Consider the following 14,988-nt stretch of genomic DNA (forward strand, 5'->3'; position numbering starts at 1 on the left):
CGAGCATTGAAGTAATTTCTGAAAAACTTACACCAATACGCACAACACAATAGGGTGGATCAAATTTGACGATGACACGTAATCTACTAGGAGGAAATAATCAACTCGCCGCTAGTCATGACTTCAATGTTAGCGATTTAGCGCAGTTTTCCTAAGTTCAATGGAAATTGAATGGCACAGCGAAAACTTTCATTGAAGAATTGACGAAAACTCTGGGATTATTTAACCTAACAGAAACCCAGAAGTTGACTATTGTGTCTAAATGTCTAAATAGAGCCGCTGAAACTTGGTCTAGATATATTCAATCGCAGGTGAGGAGTTACAATGATTTTGTTCGACTTTTTCATCTCAATACTTATCCCCTAATGTTGAAGGCGCACAAAAAAGACTATTAGAAAGCATGAAATACGATCAGAGTAAGCACCAACCCATGTATGATTTCGTACGGGACGTAGTGGAACGATTCCAAAGTATTTCGAACAAGGTGGATGATGAGGAATTAATGAATATTGTATTAAGCAGTATACCCACAGAAAACGCAAAAATCTTGGGAGTTGCTTTTGCAATGAGATGCTTTTGAAACTAGCCAAAATCCAAGGATTGAATCATAATAACGATAGGAATGAACCAAGGGATACCGGTCGAAACAATGTACAACGCGTGCCACGCTTAAAATATGTCAAACAATTTAAAACCTATTCAGCTTCACAGACGGACGGGATAGTATCACCGAATATCTCTCCTGTCCCTCTATGGGTAAACGTAAATATTCCTATGAGAAATTCCTTTCAAATCAGAAATACCTTTCAAAGATTATGAAGATTGTCTCTTAAAAGGTAAGGAAATATACGAAACACAGAATACGATTGGAAATGAAAAGCATAATGTGTATTCAGTGGAAGAAAGTAAATTAGCATTAAGTCTTCACGATGATAAAAGATACATATTAAAAGATACATACATATTCTAGGTTGCGGACGCTATAAGAGTGGTTTAAAGAAAGAAGATTTAATAAATAAATTAAAATAAGGATATTTTAGAGAAATGTATTTTTATAGCGAGATTTATATTTTGGCCAGTCTGATATTGAGTGCCAAAATCAAACTCTTGTATTCTTATACGCTATGATAATTCAGGTATAGTAATTTCCGTAAAATGCCTTATGTATTTTTGTATATAAAAAGTTAAAAATGTTAAAGTGCGCTCAAACTCATTTGTTGACTTACTTTTTTTTTTTTTTTTAGAAAATATGTTAAGAGGAGCAAAGGGCCACATTAAAGAAACGAAACTCTGCCGATATAAAGATAACTTCAAAATAGGAAGCACGTGTTTTGTCGTTTTTGCGAGAAAAGTGTTGCAGGGGCAATGGTCCCTTTCGAAATGATAAAGGAGTACACAATCCTTACGGAAATTGGAATTCGGTGGAATTCCTTGTAACCGTGATATGTTGTAGATATTGTATTCCTGAGAAAAAGTCTCAATCGACACAACCAGAAATCACCGACCGTTTGGTCACTACGCGACTAATATTTTTGAAAACAGCCGAAGATAACTTTATTTTAGATTTCGGAAACGGAAAAGCGTGATATGTTGTAGACATTGTGATCCTGAGAAAAAGTCTCAATGGGCACAACTACCAATCACTGACATTTTGGTCACCACAGAGCCGCTTTTTGGAAACAAGAACTAAGACGAAAATATAAGACACGGAATACTAACAGGAATTAAGAACAAAATATATGGAATCCACGGTATTAGGTACATAAGAAGAAATTGAAATAACTAATAATGAAAAAGTTGAAGCAAGAATTAAAAATTAAAAGAAGACCTGAAGTTCCAGAACTGGACGGATTCAAAAATTAAATTTATAAATGAAGAACTGATATCTGGGCAACGTAAATAACCAACTTATTTAATATTCTACTTAAAAACAAAGTTCCCTCGTCGTGGATGAATCAGAATTCTTAATTTATTTTTTTTAAATGTCAGGATAAAGATTAATGAAAAGTTGACTCTCATCGCCTTATTTGTCTCGTAAGAAATATCTCAAAAATATTGAACGAATAATATACAACATGATTCAGAAGCACAGACACTTGGAACAATATGAATTGAAATACGGATTGAGAAGGGGAAAATCTGCTGAGGACACGCTGAATGCATTTGTAGATCATTTGAAAGAAATAAAATGGAGAAAAATATACATTGGATATTCTTTGACTTAGACTTGACCTTCGGCAATCTGTGGACACCATCTCTTACTGAAAGATTAAACGAATTATATTATACCGCGACATTTGATATACATAATGAAGAATTACTTACTATAGACAAATAATCATTCATGAAGACCTAGGTGACATTAAAGTAACTACACCTTCAGGGTGTCCAAAAGAATCCATACTAGAACCAATCATGTTGCATATAGAAATTCAACCATGTCTGAAAAAAGTAAATCAACTAGAAGAAACGGAACTGCTCATCCAATTTGCAGATGATTTGCAATAGTCGTCTCAGTGAACTCCAGGAATGAGCTAGAAGGAATAGCATGGGTAATCATAAAGCATTTACTCAAATAGTGTGAAGAATGAAAATTAAAAATTTTTGAGAAAAAAGTATATAATATTCGACACTAAATTTCAAAGAGGCCCAGCTATTAAAATATAGAACCCCAAGATTGAAAGTTAATCCAAAATTTGTATACCGATTAATAATAGACGACAAACTAAATTTTGGGGATTATATTAAATATGCAACTCAAAAGGGTCAAACGGTATGTAAACAACTGATATTATTTGCTTTAAGTAACTATAGATTACCAATTAAATTAAGCAAGACTTGTTGGGAAGGGATTTTTAATGTCTCAATAAATTACGGATCCGTTGTGTGCGCACATACCATATTTGGGAATAAATCATTGAAAACTAAAGTAAATCATCCAGAGAGAAATTTATTAATACAACATATGCCAACATATTGGATCGAAATCCGGACGTCGACGTATATAATTTATATCCACACATAGCTCACGTAATAATAACCATGTTAGCATTGGGGCTATTTAAATTGCAATCTCATAATAAAATTAACCATTTAATTTTAGGTAGAGCAATAATTTGTTAAGATGGTAATGTCTTAAGTGGATAAATAAAACTATAGATATAAGATTAGATAATTACCCAAAAGTGGTGCTCTGGCCTTATAACAAAAAATAATAAAGTCTCTCATATTTAATTAGGAGTTAGGTTTTGATGTGAATGAAATTGGTAATGTAGTCGAATAATAGAAGAGTGTTATCAATTCGTAACCACCATGTACTCACCAAGGTTTTGATCGGAGATTTAAGAGGTCGAATCTTCTTCTATGATGGTCACTTCAAAACTCTCTCGAGTTCACAAGTCTTTCTGTCCACTCAACTTTTCTTCCTATTTTTTGGTAGCGTCAGCTCTTCCGCTTACAATTACATTTTCAAAAATTTCCTCATGACTCGAAGTAGGAAGTGTTTGTTATTGAGTTGACACATTGCTGCATAACATAAGTTATATTTCCTATTAAAAGAATGTTTTTATCCAGACATAGTTTTGAGTTGTTTCGAGACTTCCTTAATTGCTCTAGACATATGAACGACCTAACAGCACCAGAATAGGAATTGCATTTTTATTTCCATTTAAATATGAAAATTTACAAAATATTAATATCAAATTAATAAAATATAATTTACCCCTTACCAACTAACTTCAGTAATATTACAATAAGGCTCTGTGGTACCTACGGTACCATAATTAACAAAGCTCTGTGCGTTCTATTATGTATCAAGCCGTTATATTTGTCGACATTTCAGAAAGCGGCTACCTATTGGTTTAAAAATGATAATAAAAGTAAAACAAAAGCTCTATTAGATAAAAGTATAGAAAATGTAGAATAAATAGGAAAGATAATTGGCCAAAATTGGAATAAATATTGACAGAAAAAAGGAACGACAAGAAGATTATATGACTATCTTTGACAAGTATTTGACTTAATTTGGAAGTGTCTATGTCTACCCAACTAGAGGACTCATATACGTTTTAAGAGAGCGCGGTCCTTACAACGCGCATCTATTCAGTGAACCAAACAGAAAGTGACAGATGTGAATGCGGAGAACGTGGAAGACAAGAAAACAGTGTACTGTGGTGTCCACTCCTGGAACAGCACATAGAGTAGTGATGAAATCAGACAAAGAGTGATTATATACATCTTAGAAAAGGAAGAAGATTACATAATCCTGGCACGTGTAGCATAGAAACTTTCAGAATTATCAAGAAATGTATTTCATAGAGATAACATAAATTAACAGTGGCAATTCAAGTACGGAAATACAGTATGGAGAATGTATATATTATGGAATGAGGATTTCTCCCGGATCGAAGGAAACTCCAGAACGCCGCAGGACTTCCGCGCCCTAGGAGGAAGGAATGAATTAATAGTATATGTGGGCTTAGCGCATCTCCGGCCTCATTGTCCGATATAGAATTCGTAATGCTCCAAGAGTGTGATGTGACGGGTATCGGGTCATTACTGTGTACATATATATATAGGAGTGTCAAGTCGTGAAAAGTATAGTGTAGTATTAGTGCTGTGAATCAAACACAACCAGGTGACTACAGTCTTATAGGTAAAAACCAACCATGAAAGAAGAGCCAAGAAACAGCGGAAGCCACTCGTAAAGCAAATTTAGACTAGAGTCAAGCCTAAGTAGGTATGTAAAGTAAAAACGAAATAAACTCTCACAGACTATATATTCAAGATTAGTTAAATAGGAAAGTGGTTTGTTTAAGTGCTTGTTGTTCTGGTTTGTTAGTCAATTTTTTGTTTGCTTGATGTTTGGTTTGTGTTTTTCCCCTCTTGTCCTTATCTCCTCTTCTTTCAAATAGTAAGCAAACATAAAAGGAATACGTTGAAGAAGAAAAAAAGGTTGCAATAATAATATCCCGTTTCGATACAAAATCTTGAAGCACCAAAACTTGAAGTGGCTAATCTGAGCAATGTAAAAGAATCCTATCCTGATTTTGATTTTTAAATTTCTGTATGTATTTTTATTTTCAGAACCTTTATCACTTCCTTTGGTGGGTAATGTCTTGTATATGACGTTTCTTTGGTTACGAGTTCGCTCTTGGAAACTACTGTTTACTCATATATCAAAGAAATATGGTCCAGTTGTCACCTTTAACCAGTGTGGACTTAAACAAGTTTTTATCTCAGAAAAAGAAGCAGTGAGCAATGTATTAACTAGCAGATGTACCCAAGGCCGTGATATGATGCCAGTTTTAAAATATGCATATTCCGGAACGGGAGGTGAGAAGATTATTAAATCCTATATAATTATGATCATAATTGTGGTGAAATTTTAATTTTGTTCGCTGTTCATATAAAAATCAATAAGAAGCAAATGAAACCTTCGTAATCAGGAAACATAATTTATACGCTTAATTTAATCAAATAGATGTCAGAAGTCATAAAAGCATAAACAATACACAGCGTTGTGTGAATTGATACTGTATTAAATTGTTGGATCATTTTGTACTTATGGATTAATGTGAGCGTAGCGAAACTTTCACCACTCGACTCGGCCGGCATTTCTGTGACTCTCCGCCTATCTTTCTGGCGTTTACACTTAGTCGATTTGCGTTCGATTCAGTTGAATTGACGTCACTTTCAACTTAATCGACCGTGTAAACGGGACTTCAACTTAATCGCTTGTTGATCGAAGGCGACTAATCGACTGGCAACTGAATTAAAAGACGTTCTATTTTGTGTGGTTGAAATAATTGAACACATCCAACAATCTGATTCGGCCTAGTTGCTTCGATTTAGTGGCAAATGCAGCGAGTCGATTTAGTCGTGCGACTAAATCGACTAAGTGTAAACGCCCAATTTCTATGATAACTCTCTTAAAACTTGTCCGATTCTCACAAAACATAATATGTCTTATTGTAACTTGCAGAAATTACCATATTGTTTGGGAATACAAGTTGTCAAGAGCAAGGGTATAAAAGAGGATAAAATCTATTTCCATGTTTTAACTTTGAACATACACAATTATACATGTAACTTAATTTTCCAATGAAAACCTCATAAAAATTACTCGCTTTTGACAACACTCTCCGTATATCTTCTTTCTCGCATTGAAATGTCCTCACACCTTGGAGATAAAATTAGGGTGAACAGATTCTGACAAGCGCAAAGTAGGACACAGTATAATAGTACATGATACTTCACTGCGTTGACAATACGTATGTTCTTATTTCATTTAACGTGATCCTTAAGTCAACCATTAATTAATTTATTTATTTTTTAAAAAAAGCACCCAACAAAAATGTTGAAGGAATTCAACACAATTCCATATGCTTGATGAATGACAAAGTGGCTTATTTTTATGAACGTACAGTGAAACTTTGTGTAGGGCTGAAGATTTTTCAGACCGAGGGATTATTTTAAGGAATGAGGGAAAATTTAGACCGGAACAAGAGAACTTCTACTTAACTTGGTTAGCATTACTATCGTGACTTGAAATAGAAATCTTTCCTATCTTACCAATATCTCAACAAGGCCTTGTCAGTAAAAACAATGTATTGCAAAACGATTATTTGTTGATTGTTCTCTTTCTCTAATCTTTTGAGGTGTTAAAAACACAGCGGTTCATCATTCAGGAAAAGACTGACTGTGATTCAAAGCATTGTGAATAAGGAAAGAAACATAAAATATTGCAAATAAGTTAACTCAGGACATTCCGCAGGACACTTTAGAAAAGAAGGACATTTCTCGATTTTCTAGGCACATTCGCAACATGCAGAACAGCTCTTAAAATAAAAACAGAACTGTACAGCAAAAATCAGTACGTCTGATCACCCTAGGTAAAATCCGCCAAGAATCAAAGAGTGGATTCACTCCACCTTAATTTTAAAAAAATCCATGATAAGTTACAGTTAAAATGTTCGACTTTTGTGCAATACGTTGTACATTTTCTTTTATGTTGCCTTATTACCCCCTCTCTAAGCACTGATTTAGAGTTAGCAAAGAATAAAGTAATTGATTTACTCTCCCTCGCCTCCGTATTTCTTTTAAAATTCCATGATAAAATTTACAAAATTCATTCGGTTTCGATATAATATTATGCATTTTTTGTGTGACTGTTTTTCGTAACGGGCACTGCTTAGGATTAAAATCAAGGATAAGAGATGAATTTAGGCCTGTAATGTAACGTGGTACTGATTACCCTTTCCATTAAAATGTAATCGAGATATTTTTCGTAAAAATAGTAGAATTAAGTAATGAAAATAGCTTTAATAACGAAAAATATAGATCGGTAAACTATCTGCGTATTAACATCAACTTAGATTTATTTTACATGTATCAATCAGTATCTGAAAACAAGTAGATTATGCTCATTGTCATTAATAACACCTCTGTTTAATTTCCAACAGGAATTGTGTTTACCAGTGGAGACCTCTGGTGGAAGCACAGAAAGGTATCTATGACATTTTTGAAAGAGTTTGGTTTTGGAAAGAGGAGCATGGAATCAGTGATTGTTGAAGAGTGCGAATACTTTGTTGCAAGTGTAAAAATGAAACTTGTGCACCCAGGAACGGCGGCAGTTCAAATGGAAGAAATATTTCATGCACCTGCACTAAACACCGTATGGAAAATGATAGCAGGACATAGGTTCAATTATAATGATTCTCTTTTACTGGAAATGATTCATATACTTACTGAATTAGAAGAGAGAATGACTAGGTCAGGAATGATTTTAAATGCGTTCCCTTCGCTTCGTTTTGTAGCACCTAATTTCACTGGATACAACGCACAAGTAAAATATCGTAGTTTACTTGCTTCGTATATTAAGGTAAGTTATGGGTTGTTTAAACATTTTGTAATAACTTATTTCTTGTATATACATATTAAACCAATTTCCTAATTGTTAACCAACTTCAAGTAAGGGGAAGATTCTTAACTCGACCCGTTTATGTATGTATGTATGTATGTATGTATGTATGTATGTATATGTATATGTATAAATAGGTGTATAAGTATGTATGGATTGAAGGTCAGGATAACTCAGAAACGCCTGGAGGTATTTCAACGAAACTTGCTAAATGTATCACAATTAGAAAAAAATACTGTGAGGATAAGAGGCCCTTCACACAACTAAGTTAAGTAGAAAGGGGCGACATAGAAAAATAATCATAAACAACTAATATTAGTTTCGAAGCCATAATTGTCGGGATCACTGAGATGAAGGATGATACTCCTGATCCCGTGGGATGATCGACATGGGATGAGAAGGGGTGAAAAATAATAATCCAAAAGCGACAGAGATGATGTCAACTCCATAGTTTGTGGAGTCGTAAAAAAGACCGAAACATTGGAAATGACCTTGGAAGAGAGAATGATTAGATCAGGAATGATTCTAAATGCTTTTCCTTCGCCCTGCATCAGAGGTAAGCACTCTACCGCTAAGCTACTTTACAGCCAAATAGAAAAACAAAAAATAATAAATCGTAGTATACAGTACTAAATAATTGTTTTCAAGAAAAGTACTTTTAAAATAATAAATTCTATGTGTACGTAACTAAATAGAAAAGCATGGTAAGCACTCTCATATACTTCTATAATTCTATATAAAATAATATGAGTATTCCTGTGTGTGTCTATCATAAGATTTTAGCATAGCAACGAGCTATCAAATTTGATTTTATCGCATACGGAGCCTTTTATCGATTTTATTCTCGAGATGGGTTGCATTGAATCAATTCTATCCACAATTATGGCATTTTTAAGAATCTTGCATATATACAAACAACAATATATATTTGTTTTCTGGGGGTTATATAATATGAGGTGATAAATAAATGAGCAATAGAATGGTTACGATATTAATGACTTCTTTGCTTCACGCTTTTCCATCCAGTTTTGAATTTCAACCAGGCAATGACGGATGTTCACAACAAGTATAGGTATTATACATTGATTGTATTTGAGAGCGTTCCTAATATTTTTCTTTCTAGTCATGCGTACACAAAATCTATTTTTAACTATTTTCTTGAAAACAACTATTTTGTACTCCCTAGTACGATGGTTCACTTCGACGGAAAGCATACTTTGAAAGTATTATTTTTTAAATTTTATTGTTTTAACGGCCCACTCTTATGTAATTTAGGGTAAATGAAGATGGATTAATGAAAATGAATTATTATGAAAATAAATTGTTTGTCTTCTCTCATCAGGAATATAACCCAGGATTATGAGCAATAAAGATGCACGCACCAGCCCCTAGACCAGTAAAGAGGATCATAAAATTTGTCTGTATATTTTTTATTCTTTGTTTACGATTGTGGAATTTAGAACAGAAAAATCTAACTGCCTATGTAAATTGCAGTACACTTGCACTTGTAAGAACACTTTGATTTTATTTATAGATGGAAAAGTTTTGTCTTCTAGCGAACCATCATCGTCGGGGGACGGATGGGGCTGACAGGGGGGCTAGTTATTTATTCATTCATATACTAGCCAAAATCTGATTGTTCTTGCATGCCCTCTCAGCAGCTAATAGCGCCACGAGATTCGCGGGTGGTTGGTTTGGATCTTGGGAAGTGGATTTCGCGAGGATATCTTCCTCCACCTAAGGTGGACGTACACGCATTCTGACCTCCTGTTGTAAGAGTCCCGTGTTTGTGTTGTCCGTAGTCCGTCTTAGAAAGTATAAAAAATAAAAGAACACTAGAATAAGAAAAAAAAGTAAAAGCACAAAAAGACACAAATTGCACATTTTGTTTTCGTTTGGACTGGTGGGCTCTATTCTTTTGTTCGACAAGGTGTTTCTTTAAGTTCTAATTCTTCTTTCTCAGTCGCCATGCGTTTTTGTCAACAGAAATGGATTTCTTGTATAACCACTCCCCTTGACAGCGTCGGTTCACGGTGAGGGCGTGCTTATGGGATAGCCAGGGGGCGTAGCGTAAGTTCTCCTCGCAAGCGCCCTAGTGTAAAGTTGCGGCGTTTACACATATTTTCTGTTTATAAATGTACATTTAATAGAAACTTTTAATGGGTACTAACAAAACTGACAAAACTCACATTCTCCTAAGAGCCCAAATAACCGAAAACGAGACAAAGTCTCAAGTTGTAGATAGCATAGAAAAGGCAAATATTAAAGAGCCTGTACTCCGATATTTTCAATTAAAGACAAACATACTGATAGTACCAATGCTGATAAAGTTATTACCTATTATCTATTCCATAGGTTAAAGATATCAAGAAATTACGGAATGCCACTTATTGGTGGAACTGGTCGACGATAAGCAAACACCGAAAGTACTCAAATTGACTAACATTTGACCAGTGAACATGTTGGTAGAACTCCATTACTTACTGAACGTTTCTTGCGAAGTTGGAACCTCCTAAACGCACTGAAGAGGAGGTTAAATTAGAGCTAGCTGATTAACATGCTGCAGGGGTTAGTCGCATCAAAAGTAAGAAGTCAGGTAAACCCGTTGCTACTCCATCACTAATTCTTACTTTCAGTTTGCCTACACTTCCGGACAATATAAACGCTGGTTGGTTCGTCCATATATCCCGAGTTCCCTTTGCAATTTGAAATGTCAATACTTTGGGCACACCAGCACGTCGTGTAATGCGAGTGCATATCTTTGTGCAAATTGTGGCTAGGGTAGTCAGGGTGTGGAGCATGGAGAACGACAAATCCCTTTTGTGTCAGCTGCAAAGATGAGCATTCTGCTTGGTCTCGAGACTGTCCAGCCTTTCAACGTGAGAAACTGTCTGGCATGTCTGGCATATAAAATTGGGAAGGGGGGAGGAACTTCAGCGAAAATGATTTAAATGGTACTACCTAGCCCAACCTGTTTATTGTCTTCGATTCCATTTCTTACCCTTCTGCTTACCTTCACGGACCCCTTAAGATACGTATATTAAGAACTCTGTTATAATCGTTTCACAGCCTGAATATTATATTCCAAATAAATATAATTATTATTATCTATATGTTATTCTGTCGCTAGTAAATAAATTAAATTAGAACTAAATACTGAATATTTTTATTTCAAAATATTGGGAGACGCGTCCCCCTCGCCCCCCGCCAGAGACGCCAATGCGCAGATCTAATGATTGTTCAGAAGATCACTGCTGCTGACGCTAAGCGGTGTTTAAAGGAATGCATCTCTTCTTCGCTTTCTACGCAGCTATTTCGTGTAAATCTGTGGCAATCCAGACATCTGACGTTTCTACTCAAAGAGACCTTGTTCACTATCAAAGTCTATAAATTCTGAACTCAATCGCATCGGTGGGCGAATCTCCCAAAATCCCATGTGTTTCTATTAGTGGCACCGAAAGTGATCTTGTTTCCGACAAAAGTTCAGAAATTCAGACCCCAGTCGCAACCCTCGAAATCCCTACTATTGTTAGTATTATTGATAGAGATGCAAAAAAGCCGGCTTTTTTGAATCGATGGTTTTTTTTTTCACATAAAAAGCAGGCTTTTTTGGGAAAAAACGAGAATTTTGGAAATTTTGGCTTTTGTCATTTTCATGATTTTTCAGTCCAAATAGCTTTCTTATAGTATATTCTATAGTTAGATAAGAATTCAATGACCTAATTGCCATATTTCGCTCTAAAATTCACCATCAAGGTGGATGGAGCACATGTTTTACGAATTAAAGCTAACATGAAGAATGTAGTATTTGAGGGCAATTTTAGAGGTTATTTAACTTTATTTTAAGTTTTGAGTTATCGACATTTTTCTTCTCGGGATCATTTCAGTTTGTCATCCGTGTTTCATTTCTAAGAGCTTAGTACTCTAGCTTCTAGCGCAAAAGTTAAACTTACGTTTTCTATATATCCGTCAAAGCGTACGTTTTTCAATATATCCGTCAAACCGTACTTCCACATTTCTGTTATACTGTAGCTGTGCAACGATTTAGCAATAATTTTCCAGATACAACCTTGAATACTAATTTATACAAATAATCAGTAGTGGATTTAGAAAAGTACTTTGGGAGGGATTTCTCTGATTGTTTCGTTTTCTAAAATGTCCTAATTTTATTTGGGAGGAGCTTGAAGTTTATGAGTACAGGTATAACTAATATTTCGTTTCGTTTATATATTTAGCGATAATCTTCCGGATACAACCTCATTGAAGATTACTTTATACTGAGAATCAGTGGCAGATTTAGAAAAGTATTTTGGGAGTTTTTTTCTTACTAATGTTTAGTTTTTCTAAACTTCCGTAATTTTTATTTGACGGGAGCTTAAAGTTTATAAGTAAAGGCATAACTAATAGATATTTCGTTTGTTTTAGACATTAAGTAATTTTGGGAAACAGGCTTCAGTCCGAAAGACCGCCCACCTAACCTTCGCAAAACCGTCACTGCTGGTAATTAGTAATAATAACGATTTAAGAACAATAAGAAAGGAAGTCGGCCAACTCACAGTACACGCACTATTTCTATTTCACAGATGGAATGAAGTAAAGCTTTATCAGAATGGTCGAATGCTGAGTTCAATCCCGGACTTCCCGATAGAAGCGCAAAAGCTCCACTCAGTCATGTTTGTTGTGCAGTTATATTTATCTTAAGTTAAATATATTCCGTAGTCCTTTTTTCTGGGGGGGGGTGAGGAGAGTTCCATAATGATATGAAGGATGTGACCCAAGAACATGATAACTAACAAATTTTCAATTGCTGAGTTATGCAGCACCAGATAGATAGCAACGCATACCGCTTCGTTTAATACTTCATGTATAGTCTTATGTGAAAAATTAGCTTTCCGACTTTCAAAATGGATTGTGCAGCAGAAAATCTCTAATTTCTTAAAATAGTAAAATTGTGGGTTACCATGTTCTTGCCTCATACCCTTCATATGTTGAATCCCTCTTGTTAAAAATTCAGAAAACTTGAGGACTGAGTAAACCGTGATGGTGGTTATATAAAACTGTAGAATTTCAAGAATATACAAAACCAAAAGCTCTAGATGTGCAGCCTTTAATTGTATCGTATTAAGTATTTTTCTTGTTTTAATTTTATTTTGTTCCAAAAAGAGGGTATAAAATATTTTGAAAAATACTACATAGAATTTTGCTTGTTATTTGTGTATTTTTAAAATAAGTATTTACTTTTTGGGTTGGCTGGTTTACACCAGCTGTTTTTTCTTTTTTAAAAAAATAAACAACTGGTTTAAACCAAAAAAAAAATAAATAAATAAAAATAAAAAGAACGAAAAATGCGAATCGTGTGAACTTCATGGTGACGTTTCCCCACATCAAACTATCTGCATTAGATTTATTTCCTTTTCACCTTTTAATCAAAGTGTCCCATGTTAAATTCTCTGTCGAACCACAACCTTTCTTTCATGCGTAAACAAAGTAGCGGTTCGGATGTCACTTTAAGCGAATGTCTTCTTCTTGATAACCTCGGTATTATGTAAGAATGTTCAGCCTGAACATACGAAACGAAACCAAATTGTATATTTCTGCATGCCTGAATGCCTGTTGTTTTATAAAGAAGCCAAGGTTACTTAAATATATTGATAGAAACTGGCAAAATTTATCGATTGCCTACGTAGCTTCCAAAATTAGCTTAGACTGGACTTTCAATTATATGTACGTACTAAATTTGTAATTCAATACCTCAGTTTTAGCGTACTGATTATGATACGTTGACCTTTAAATTTTACATGCAAAGCAATAACAGGATTTTTCCGTTATTGTTTTACAATTAGAGTAATGACGGGATTTTCCCGATGGCTACAGCGGGAGTTTCCCAATTTAAGAAATTTACTGACCGGACTTCTTTAAGCTTATGTGACCTCTTCCAGCATAGACTAACCCCATTGTTGCATAATAACACCAAGGCGAAACAAACTTATTTCTGTCAATATGTAATGTAAATACATAAAGCAAAATATCTAAACCCAAAAAAGCCTGGTTTAAACCAAAAAAACCTAGTTTAAACTCCCCCCAAAAAACGTGGTTTTGGCATTTTCAAAAACAACCACGGTTCTTGTCAACCCTGCTTATTTTTGTATGTAGGAGGTTAGAAAAAATATTATTATATACATTGGTTAATCGTTTGGAATTCATAATGTAAATATGTTGAGAAGTAAAACTGTTTGAAATATATTTTCGAAATTCATGGTTTATTTTCGAGGTTTTATATTATTATCGATATCAACCACTAATTAAATGACTTTTTGTGTTACAGAGAAGCGAAACAAAACATGGTTTATCAATTTAAAGCAGAATTTTGAAAAAAGCCCAAAATTTCCCAAGCAAAAAAGCGAAGCAGAAAAAACCGAGTTTTTTTCAAAAAAGCCGGTTTTTTTCCGAGCCCTTGCATCTCTAATTATTGATATTTGTTGGTAGTGTTATATATTATTATTGTTATATTTTTATTATTTTATCTTCTTTTTCAGATTTTTACTCTTCTTTTGCGGCAATATGTTTGCTAAATTTCGATTTTGTATATTTTTTTTTATTTAAAACAGTTATATTGATCGTGATGGGAGGAAATAGTCTCTATTACTATTATAACTATTTTTTGTTATTAATATATATTTATTGTTATTATATACTGCATTGTTGTAAAATAACTAACATTTCCAAACTTATATTTATATTCTTGTATTTCAATATACAATTATATATTTTATTCTAGTATACTTATTATTTTATTTTTTCTTTTAGACTTTTAGTTCTGTTTTGAAGCAATATTTTTTATATATATTGATAAATTGTTCTTATTTTATTTTTTAAAGCCATATTGATTGTGATGGGGACAAATAGCCTCGATCCTGAAGTTCCCGTCAAATAGTAATCAAACAATCAATCAATATAAATGCAAGATTTCTAAAATATAAGTTATTCTCTCCCTTGATGTGTCTAATGGTAAACAAATCTATAAATATAGTAGATCCATTATCGAGTATGATCTCTTGCCTTCTGGA

The 14,988-nt window shown here is 34.1% G+C and overlaps 1 protein-coding gene across 3 annotated transcripts in view; it reads left to right on the plus strand.

The window, feature by feature from the left end:
* Positions 1 to 14,988, plus strand: part of LOC145662111 (methyl farnesoate epoxidase-like) — a 379,435-nt gene that overhangs the window by 205,201 nt on the left and 159,246 nt on the right. For 2 of the 3 annotated variants that reach the window (XM_081727445.1, XM_081727444.1), the window contains exons 3-4: positions 5,086 to 5,334; positions 7,464 to 7,882. In XM_081727445.1, coding sequence (XP_081583571.1) covers positions 5,086 to 5,334; positions 7,464 to 7,882 — 668 coding nt within the window. The remainder of the gene's footprint in view (positions 1 to 5,085; positions 5,335 to 7,463; positions 7,883 to 14,988) is intronic. The other variant, XM_081727446.1, reaches the window with a different exon arrangement.

This window comes from Thermobia domestica, chromosome 10 (genome assembly GCF_964235325.1).
Source record: "Thermobia domestica chromosome 10, izTheDome1.hap1.1, whole genome shotgun sequence".
NCBI lineage: Eukaryota > Metazoa > Arthropoda > Insecta > Zygentoma > Lepismatidae > Thermobia > Thermobia domestica.